General features: G+C 39.8%; 1 protein-coding gene across 1 annotated transcript; it reads left to right on the top strand.

Moving 5' to 3' along the window:
- Nucleotides 1–7,608: 7,608 nt before the first annotated feature.
- Nucleotides 7,609–10,793, top strand: LOC126353901 (18S rRNA aminocarboxypropyltransferase). The gene is made up of 5 exons (XM_050003125.1): nt 7,609–7,846; nt 8,117–8,310; nt 8,553–8,766; nt 10,305–10,478; nt 10,614–10,793. Exons 1-5 carry the CDS (start codon nt 7,693–7,695, stop codon nt 10,670–10,672), a joined length of 795 nt encoding a protein of 264 aa, XP_049859082.1. The 5' UTR covers nt 7,609–7,692; the 3' UTR covers nt 10,673–10,793.
- Nucleotides 10,794–11,234: the final 441 nt, after the last annotated feature.

Here is an 11,234-nt window from a genome sequence, read left to right as displayed (position 1 = left end):
GGCAATAAAAACTAAACGAGCAGCGATAGAAATACACCGTTTGTTGCAATATGCTTGGGACAACAGTACATTTCCAGGCGGACAAACTTTCGAAATTACAGTAGATACAATTTTCAACAACAGGTGGCGCTGCAAGTGATGTGGAAGATATAGAAGACAACGCAGTCTGTGGGTGCGCCATTCTGTACGTCATCTTTCTGCTGTAAGCGTGTGCTGTTCACAACGTGCAAGTGTGCTGTGGACAACATGGTTTATTCCTTAGAACAGAGGATTTTTCTGGTGTTGGAATTCCACCACCTAGAACACAGTGTTGTTGCAACAAGACGAAGTTTTCAACGGAGGTTTAATGTAACCAAAGGACCGAAAAGCGATACAATAAAGGATCTGTTTGAAAAATTTCAACGGACTGGGAACGTGACGGATGAACGTGCTGGAAAGGTAGGGCGACCGGGTACGGCAACCACAGAGGGCAACGCGCAGCTAGTGCAGCAGGTGATCCAACAGCGGCCTCGGGTTTCCATTCGCCGTGTTGCAGCTGCGGCCCAAATGACGCCAACGTCCACGTATCGTCTCATGCGCCAGAGTTTACACCTCTATCCATACGAAATTCAAACGCGGCAACCCCTCAGCGCCGCTACCATTGCTGCACGAGAGACATTCGCTAACGATATAGTGCACAGGATTGATGACGGCGATATGCATGTGGGCAGCATTTGGTTTACTGACGAAGCTTATTTTTACCTGGACGGCTTCGTCAATAAACAGAACTGGCGCATATGGGGAACCAAAAAGCCCCATGTTGCAGTCCCATCGTCCCTGCATCCTCAAAAAGTACTGGTCTGGGCCGCCATTTCTTCCAAAGGAATCATTGGCCCATTTTTCAGATCCGAAACGATTACTGCATCACGCCATCTGGACATTCTTCGTGAATTTGTGGCGGTACAAACTGCCTTAGACGACACTGCGAACACCTCGTGGTTTATGCAAGATGGTGCCCGGCCACATCGCACGGCCGACGTCTTTAATTTCCTGAATGAATATTTCGATGATCGTGTGATTGCTTTGGGCTATCCGAAACATACAGGAGGCGGCGTGGATTGGCCTCCCTATTCGCCAGACATGAACCCCTGTGACTTCTTTCTGTGGGGACACTTGAAAGACCAGGTGTACCGCCAGAATCCAGAAATAATTGAACAGCTGAAGCAGTACATCTCATGTGCATGTGAAGCCATTCCGCCAGACACGTTGTCAAAGGTTTCTGGTAATTTCATTCAGAGGCTACGCCATATTATTGCTACGCATGGTGGATATGTGGAAAATATCGTACTATAGAGTTTCCCACACCGTAGCGCCATCTGTTGTTGACAATTGTAACTACTGTAATTTCGAAAGTTTGTCTGTCTGAAAATGTACTGTTGTCCCAAGCATATTGCAAAAAACGGTGTATTTCTATCGCTGCTCGTTTAGTTTGTTTTGCCATTTCAAATATACCGGTCATTTTTGAAACACCCTGTAATATTGTCCTCTATCGGCTGATACATAAACTACGTGAGCGTCCAGTCTCGCGTCAGCATCTGTCACTATCCAGCTCTGAGACACATCTCCCACTTAACCGCCTCCAAGGCAGGATCAGTATACGGCGCTACGCCTCACAGTCATTATAAAGAAACTTCTAAAGAAACATACGCTGCTGTGTGGTAGGTGTAAAACAAAGCACAGTGCCAGAGACAGGGAGATACTGAATGAAACGCATTTGGCTGTCAATAGGGCAATATGTGAAGCTTTCAACGACTATTTTAGCAGATTATTGTCGAAAGATCTTTCACATAAACAAAATAAATTCTCGTAATTTCTAAAGATTGTTAGCAGTACAAAAGTTCGTGTCCTGACACTTATACACGAGGCAGAGGTTGAAACTGAAAGTAGCGAAGCAAAGGCGGAAATTTTAAATAGCATTTTCAAATATTCTTTTACAAATGAAAGTCGTCGCGTATTGCCCCAGTTTAATTCTTGCACCACTGTACAGACGAGTGATATAGGTATTAGTGCCACTGGCGTTGAGAATCATCTGAAATCGCTAAAATTGAATAAAACTCCAAGGCCAGATTATATAACAAATTTGCAGCTGAGTTAGCTCCTCTTTTGGTCATATTATACTGAACGATCCTAGAACAAAAAACTGTGGGCAATTGTTCGAAGAGAGCACAAGTCACACCCATCTACAAGAAGAGCAGCAAAAGTGATCACAAAATTACTATTTAGTATCCTTGATATCCATTTGTTTTAGAATCTTAGAACATATCGTGAACTCAAATATAGTGAGGTATATCGAACGGAATAATCTCCACCACACAACCAGCATGAATACCGAAAACATCGATCGCGTGAAACCCGACAAGCACTTTCCGCATATGACAGTCTGGAAGCCTTGGATCCAGGAAGTCAAGAACCAGTATATCAAGCGAAACTTCTGACTGGATTGAGGATTTATTCGTGGGGCCTCAGGGAAGTGTATTGGGACCAATGACCACACAGACAGTATTAATTGTAACTTAAAGACTTCTCATAGGTGATCTAGTTACCTACGAGGTGCATCCAGAAAGTAAAGCCTAGTTTACACGACGACATTGGGTTGCGCCACTCGTTGCGTGGAATGAGTTGCACGCAAGTGGTTTCATATGTGACTGTAGACACGCGACACCAGTATACACTTCAGTTTCGCTGTGTGGGTCCCTGAGTCGTGTCTGAAATGGAAGTTTTGGGAGCTGCACGTTGCACGAGTTGTGTTGGAGTTAAAGCTTGTTGCGTGGAATAGCTGCATAAGAAAAAAATCAGAAACTTATTTCGATTCGTGATTGGATGATGAAAAGACGTCAGCTCGGTTGCTCAACATCCTTGCTGAAATAATTTATAACGGAAGAGCCAAGAAGTTCTTTTACTTATCTTAGAATGTCACCAGAACTGTTCACAGTGCTTCTAAATAGAGTTAATTATGCGATAAGGAATAAAGGTAATGTAATGCATGAAGCACTGTCGCCAGAGCTGAAATTACATATCATACTACGTGCATTACAATCGAGAACACTCGCCATGCTATAAGTTTTAGTTGATGATGACACTATTCTATTAACACTAATAATTATTAACAGTAACAGTAATAATTATTAACATTAGGAACAATAATTATTCGAAGCAGGTCGGATTAAGAAGAGAATGGTTTGCAAACTACTCTCTTGAAGATAGATCTGAACAGTGGCAATATCTCGAAATTCTAACATATGTGAATGGGAAACACTTCAGTGACGTTTTAATTAGATGAATACTGAATAAAGAATGCAACTTCTTGAATTTGTATAGCCTTCCCTCCCATCAACAATATTCCTATATGGTTGGCTAACTCGAACGATGGGATTTCAGTCTTGTAGGCGAGAGCATTGCCACAGTTAGAATTAAACTTGCTTGTATTTTTCTTAATTCAGTTGTATATGTGTTCCTAACACAATAAATTTTGCCCTGCAGCTCAGATATAGTCAAACCATCTATGTTATGATCGCAAATGACGGTCTCAGCGGCAGCAATATGTTGCTTATTTTTGTAATCACGATCACTGAAATCCCACAAATACCTATGCAAAGAATAGACATCCAAAAAGTGAACATTATTCTCTGTCCCCCATTCATATTTCAGTTTGCCTACACTCTACGAACACACTTAACATCAAAACTCATGCAACTAGTGTCGTCAAAGATGGAACAAGCCGAAAGTGTTTAGTTTCACCAACGAAATGTGCAAACGCGCGGCGCGCATGCGCAGTGGCCGGTAGCGCAGTTGCCTGCTACCTAGTGCCTTCGTGTAGACTAGGCTTAACTGTGAAACCATGGGAAACTGCAACATGCCAATCAGAACAAGGAGCGTGGAATGCTTACTGCAGGTGTTGTGCTGCTCCATGACGATCCTCACCGCCATCCGGCTTGGCGCACAGCAGCTGTTCTGCAGAAGTTCGGCTGGGATCTGTTTGATCATACAACATACAGTTCTGATCTTGCTCCCAGTGATTTCCATTTCTTACTTGCACCTCAAGAAATTCCTGTCATCCAGCCAGTGTTGTGACAGTGTCCAAGAGCTGAAGACGACTGTCACACACTGGTTTCATTCTCAGGCAGCAGACTTCTGTGACCCAGGAATACAAAGCTTGATCACACTATGTAACAGGTGTCTCAATTCTGTTGGTGACTATGCCGAAAAATAGCTCAAACACTGCTGTACCTATTGTCAACAAAGTTTTTCATGTAACTGTGTTGTTATTTTAATAAAAAGAATAAGAAAACTTACTTTCTGGATGCACCTCGTGTAATGAAGTACTGTCTGAAAAAAAAAAAAAACCTGCACAAATATTCAGTCACACCGTCATAAGATTTCCGAAGAGTTACAACTTGCTTAAAATGTTAAAAAACGTAAAATAGTGTATTTTCAAAAACAGAAAAACGTAGTATCAAGCGACTACAACATCAACGAGCATTTGGAATCAGCTAACTCGTAGAAATACTTGGGTGTAACACTTTGTTAGGATACGAAATGGAACGATCACATAGGCTCAGTCGTTGGTAAAGCAAGTGGCAGACTGTGGTCTGTTGCCAAAATACTAAGGAAACGTAGCCTTAGAAGACTGCTTACAGATCTCTTATGCGACGCATCCTTGACTATTGCTCAAGTGTGTGGGACTAATAGTAGATGTTGAATGAATACAGAGATGGGCACTCGAATGGTAACTGCTTTGTTTGGCCGAGGAAACTGAACTGACAAGTGCCTGATGACAAATGCAAACTAATCCTTAGAGACAGTTAGGATTCAGATCCGGATCTAGGGGGGAGGGGGCCAAACTTGGGTATTTGCCCTGAGTGGCAATTTCAAGGAGTACCAAATTCATATTCTTGAAGTACAAAACCACATTTCACAAAGTGCCTAGCATCCAGCACACGTTGGTCTATCGATTATTCATACGATTTTGAAATGCATCCCTGTTGGTTTTTAAACATATTCTAAGTTGATTTCTCAACGAATGGTAAGTTGATTTTTGAATGCATGCATAGTGTACGTGAAGTCTGTGCCAGGGAAATCCTCGTCACATCAACAAACAAAAAACTTTCCCGCAGACAAAAAGGAACGGGGCTATACGAGATGAGCTGAATAAACCCAGGCAGGTGAACGCAAGTCGCTGTTCATGTGGATGATTAGGTGTGCAAATGATCAGCGTTGTTTTAAGTATTAGCGAAATCCATAGATTCACACTTCCAGAGTGGAAATAAACGACTAACGGGAATAACAGGTAAGAAAGATTACATGTTGTCTTCCTGGTGTATCCAAGAAAATGAAATTTTGACAGAAAATTTTTGCCAGATCGCCACACTACCAAGGGTCAGTTGTACAGTCCTGGTTTGCAGCCGTTTAAGTTCTATTCTCGGCACACAGTGCAGAAATCGCGTTGTATGAACACGTAATAAGGCCTAACAGGATAATAAAAGCGGGATAACTAAACCGGTGATTCAGGGAGGGTTAGTGAAGTTAACTGGAGAATAAGTTTTAACAAAGCCATGAATATTACAGAATTAGTGATGACAAGACTGTTTGTCAGAACAAGGAAGGAGAAGAAACAGGGACATCACGCAAATTATATAGACAAATATGACGATTCCAAATTTCTATTAAAATTTCGTATTACCACTTTCGATCTTATGCTTGAGAAACTTTTTGCTTGTAGTAGGTCTAAACAGGCATCTGTCATTGGTACTTAATGAATTATATTATGTCGTGCTATGTGTCTAAATGAGGTAGATAAAAATGACCATTTGTGCCAAAATAGACTCGCTTATTTGGGGTGTATTACAATTGCTGCAATATTAGAAAGGCCTATCTCGTTTTATCTAGTAGACAGTGACAAAATAGATGTAATCAAATTGAGAAACCACGCTAATCATGGCTGCTATTATCATTAACAGCTTTTTCAGTATTAGAGAAAGACATTTTGATTTTTCATGTAGCAAAACATTTGACGAACTTTGATGAGGTAATAGATTCTTATGCAGAAAGGAAAGAATGCCGTGTAAAGGTGCAGCAAGATGACAGAGAAAAAATTCTGGGATTAACGATTGAAGAAATCTGTACTGTCTTGCTTGTTCTTGTCTTTACTTATTTTATGTTTCCTATGCTTAACCTTACGACGCACAAAAGAGAAGATTATTAGTTAATAGGCAATAAAGAGCGCAAATTTTCTGAAAAGTTCTTATTCTCCTGGTTACAAATAATGTCAGACAGTATTAATTGTGATTTTTTAAGGGGGGGGGGGGGGTAGGATGTCATATCGGCCGACCAGGAGCAGGAGAGGCACCAGAGGACATTTTAATTCCCACTGTCATGGATGTATGTTTGATGACCTCCATTATAAAATATTCCACACAGCGAAATACAGAGCTTTGCGATACAAGAATGGTGTGTGAAGAGGAGTGGCATTGCACTTTGGCACACTTACGACCAAATAACAAGTCTTACATTTCTTCGAACATATATGTTTTGTGTATCAAACTCTTCAGAAAGATGTGCGACACAAAATGAATATATTGTTGAAAAATCGATTGTTTTAAATTTATGATGTCCTGTCTCAAACGCTCGATTGGTGGGCGGCGAGGAGGGAGGGTGCCACTATCAATTTTTGCACCGCTTCGGGAATTTTATAGATCCGGAGCTGGATTGATTACCACGTTCACAAAAGCATTTAAAGTTTAAATAGACATTGCTCCAGCAGTCCATAATTGTATGGAGTGAGAAGAAGCCCTAATAATTGTTATAATGAGAAATACCCTCTGCCATAAACTTCATGGGGGTTTGCAGTGAACTGTGTAAATTTACTAGCAATTTCGAACTCCAAAGTGAAACGTTAATATTGAGTGATGTCGGCAGCCGTCAATGTGCAGAGACATTTGCGCAGACGTCGGATGTGGACTGGCGTAGGCCTTTCAGAACATCGTCTGTGAATCTGCAAATTGATTTTTTTTTATCAGTCTATTTCACAACGTGTGTGAATTATAAGCTTGATAATTCCCAAGAAATCTTCGTCATCGAAGTCGTATCCTCAATGCGAGCTATATTTATCGAACATCCGACTGTGAGGCACACTGATTCAGTGAATCACTGCTTTTCTTTTAAATTAATTCATGGGAGAAGGTAGGTGGTTCATTTATAATAGAGTCGCACGTTCGATATATTAATCAATATGGGTCTACCTACGTTCTCCCATGATGTAATTGAAAAATAAGGACATTGATCCACATGCCTCACCCCTGATGTAATTAAAAACCGTGACTGTTAAGAATTTTATGCCATATTTTTCTCTGCCAATGCGATATATATCACGATATATATCACGATATATGTCACCCGCGGTGAGGGTGCGATTTCGATACCCAGGACTTCTTGGAAACTGCCATAAGCTCTGTATATACCTGAACGCTTTTATTCAATACTGTCAAACAAGCTTTTTTTGCCTGCGCCATTATAGAAGGTATAGGAAAGATTGTAATAGTCTCATCACTTTACAGCATTGCCAGTTGCAGAGCGTGCCACATGCGGCGCAACTATCGCCAATGTATGTAGCTTGTCTACAAATGATACCTCTGCTTTGTTTGTAAATATTGGAGGATGAAGAAAGCACATGTCAAGCGCGCGAAGCATGGAGATGTGGGGAAAGGTAAACATAATCGCAAGGTTAAATCGAGAGAACTTGCCAATACAGACGATTCAAGTGACGTCATCGTCTCGAAACTGAAATTAGAAGATACTTCTTCTGACAAAGGTATTATATGCTTGTTGCGAATTTTAAGTTATGCTGTCGCAAATTACTTTAGTTCCCGTCGCACCGTGTAAGTTTAAACATATGAGTAATCATTAGCGTTGCAGTAAACTCTTTTGAAGTGCAGGATCTTTAAAAAGAAGTCCACCTAGAAAACTATTAAAATAACGGAGATAGGTGTAGGGTAGTACCATACTTGTCATCCACAGACACGAGTGCATCTTCGGTAGAAATGCCTAAAATGAAACTTACGTTATCACAATAATGTTTCAGGTAGTAACACCTCAGAAGATGAATGTTCCGAAACTTACTTGTCAGAAGCACCCTTTCCGGTTGGTATGTGGGATATGGAACATTGTGATCCCAGAAAATGCAGTGGAAGAAAACTGTCTCGCCATGGATTGATCCAGACTCTACGCCTGGGACAGAGATTTAATGGCATTGTTCTCACTCCTGTAGCAGAAAAGGTGCATACTTACATCTACACATTAATTTTTGTTTGAATCATATGGCCGAGCGGTTCTAGGCGCTTCAGTCTGGAACCGCTACGGTCGCAGGTTCGAATCCTGCCTCGGGCATGGATATGTGTGATATCCTGAGGTTAGTTAGGTTTAAGTAGTTCTGAGTTCTAGGGGACTGATAACCTCAGATGTTAAGTCCCATTGTGCTCAGAGCCATTTGAATTATTTGTGATTGTTTGACATTACAGTCTGTTGCTCCTGATGATCGACATATTGTTGCTGAAAATGGTGTGGCTGTCGTTGACTGTTCCTGGGCAAGACTGGAAGAGACCCCTTTTTCTCGGATGAGAAGTGCCAATCCTAGGCTCCTGCCCTTTTTAGTTGCAGCAAACCCAATTAACTATGGCAGACCATGGCAGCTCTCCTGTGTGGAAGCCCTGGCAGCAACATTTTTTATCACAGGTGAGAAATGTACAAAAGCAAAAAGGTAAGAGAGAGAAATAGAAAGAAAAATACCAGAAATATTAATGGGAAAAGACTTTGCATGATAATTCATATTTTCTGTGTGTTAGAGATGTATGAAGGAAGGAACTGTTAGGTCTGAAAGCTAGGCTTACATTAGCAGTAGGTTTATCTGATTTGTTCGATTGTGTCAGTGGGTAGTACTAGAATTTTGCATGCTGAAGGTAACTAATGCTAATGGTCTCTCGTAAGTCTGTTATTCTCTAGAGTGTATTCTCTATTTGATGTGTATGATATGTTTAAACTAATGATATATGTTTAACAGTCAATATACCGTGATTAGCAACTTCAATGTACTGAGAATGTTGTCACTGCCTTATTGCCATTTCTTGATTGCATAGATAACATTATTGTGCATTGACCCATTGCAGTTATTAATATCTGTAATAATACAGCAACATACAGTAGGAAATGATGATCGCTATTCATGCTCACGTTATATTAAATTTGTAGTGATGGTTACTTTTTGTAGTATGTTATCAGCATTTAAAATTTAGAAAATTAAGGTTTTAATTTGTTTATTCATAGCCTGCTAATTGTATCATATTGCAGGGAAGCACATTGTCTCCTGTCATATTCTGGCAAAATGCCAGTGTTGCACACCTCTTATGGTAATTCAAGTGACTCATATGATCACATAGTATTGGACCAAATATTTCAACACTGAGTATGTCAGGAACTTGATCATGCTAAATACGGGTCATGATGATATATCCTGCTTGTGCCCTTTTTGAAACTATAAAATTTGCTGCATTTTTGTCTGCATAGGTCAAGTGTTTGATCGGAATGAAACATGGGACAAAATCCAGACTGATGCAGTGTTGAATGAAAGCCAGATGGCAGAGGAGTTTCGGCTTCATTTGTTGTAGTTTTTCAGTTTTACTTAGTACCAGTGCACTTGACACAAATATGGCTGATGTACATTGAGTGAAGTTGTGGACAGGATGCTGTTGCAATAAAATGTACTTTCTAGAATTATACATACATCCAGTTGACTGGCATGGACAGTTTTACAAAAAGATTTGACATTAGCACAACATGATTACCTTCTTATTGCCATGATGTAGAGTATCCATTCATTACAGTTCCTCAGAACTATCACATCCTTCTTGAGTAGTCACCAGTAGTTCACTTTATGCTTCTGCAGGTTTTGTTCTTTTACCCTGACACCATTGATATTCTATTTATCCTCTGGAGATAAATAAAAATACCTTTGTTGGAATTGAAATCACCCTTTAACAAGAGCATGTGAAATTAATTTTAGTGAAAGTGCTTTGTTATGGCTCATATCTGTATTTCAATGGAAGCAAATTGTCAAAATGGAAAAAAGCCCTCTCTCAGTGTCAATGTTTTTCAAGCCAAGTTGTGTAACTGTTCATGTAGGTACCGTCACTGTATGTTATTTGCCTTGACTGACATTTTAACATTTATTCTGGTCTGTTAGAAATTTCTCATCTCTTTTTTTGCATCTATTTCAGGTTATAAGGATGTAGCATTATTATACCTGAGTAAATTTAAGTGGGGTAAGCATTTCCTTGAATTAAACAGTGAATTGCTAGAAGCATATGCATCTTGCAAGTCCAGTGCAGAGGTAGTTGCAGTACAAAATAAACATCTTCAAGAAGTTGAGGAAGAAAGACAGCAAAGACAAAGTAATTATAAAATTCTCTCTCTCTCTCTCTCTCTCTCTCTCTCTCTCTCTCTCTCTCTCTCTCTCTCTCTCTCTCTCTCTCTCTCTAGAGGTCCGAATATGTGACTGTCATGTGTTAATCTCAAAATTCTTTCAGGGATATCTGATTATCCACCATCCACCAGCAGTGAAGATAGTGATGTGGAAAGCAAATGAACTGAGTTGTGATGGTATTGACACACATGCTTGTGGGTTTACAAAGTTTGTTGTAGTAAATAAATGTGCATATATAAATAATTTTCGATTAAAATATTTTATTTTATTATCTTTTCCTAAATTGCTTTGGTGATTCACATAAAATAAGTAAGTTACAATAACTGTTTTCATTTAACTAAGGGTCAATTGTATAGAGCATTTAACCATGGGTTAAGACTGAAAATGACCTTAGATCAAGCTTAACCTGGAAATCTATATCACATAAACATTAATCATAGATCATATTGCTGTGAAGTTGGAACTTATTTGACTGTCAAAAATTTTCGTTTCAAAGTCAGGTTCAGCTCTAATCGTCAGTTTGTAGTGTAATGGCACTATGGTTTGTTACTTTTGTTTTTGGCAGGTAGCAGTTGCAATAATAAAAAAGTTGTTATTAACAGAAAAAATGACAAGTAAATATATGACTACGTTATTCCCACACTGCTAGTGCTCGAAATACTTTTTTGGGATCTGGAAGGTTAGGTTAAGGAAATTACCAGCTACCATGTCTTTATGATCAATT

This window comes from Schistocerca gregaria, chromosome 3, assembly GCF_023897955.1.
Source record: "Schistocerca gregaria isolate iqSchGreg1 chromosome 3, iqSchGreg1.2, whole genome shotgun sequence".
Classification (NCBI taxonomy): domain Eukaryota; kingdom Metazoa; phylum Arthropoda; class Insecta; order Orthoptera; family Acrididae; genus Schistocerca; species Schistocerca gregaria.
The sequence above is the reverse complement of the archived record's forward strand: the minus strand, read 5'-3'. Positions and strand labels throughout refer to the sequence as shown.

Bases quoted from the DNA above. Each gene is read 5' to 3' on its own strand.
- LOC126353901 (XM_050003125.1), top strand. From the start codon at position 7,693: ATGAAGAAAGCACATGTCAAGCGCGCGAAGCATGGAGATGTGGGGAAA. The intron at 7,847-8,116 runs GTATTATATGCT...ATAATGTTTCAG, and splicing joins AGATACTTCTTCTGACAAAG to GTAGTAACACCTCAGAAGAT. The intron at 8,767-10,304 runs GTGAGAAATGTA...CATCTATTTCAG, and splicing joins AGCAACATTTTTTATCACAG to GTTATAAGGATGTAGCATTA.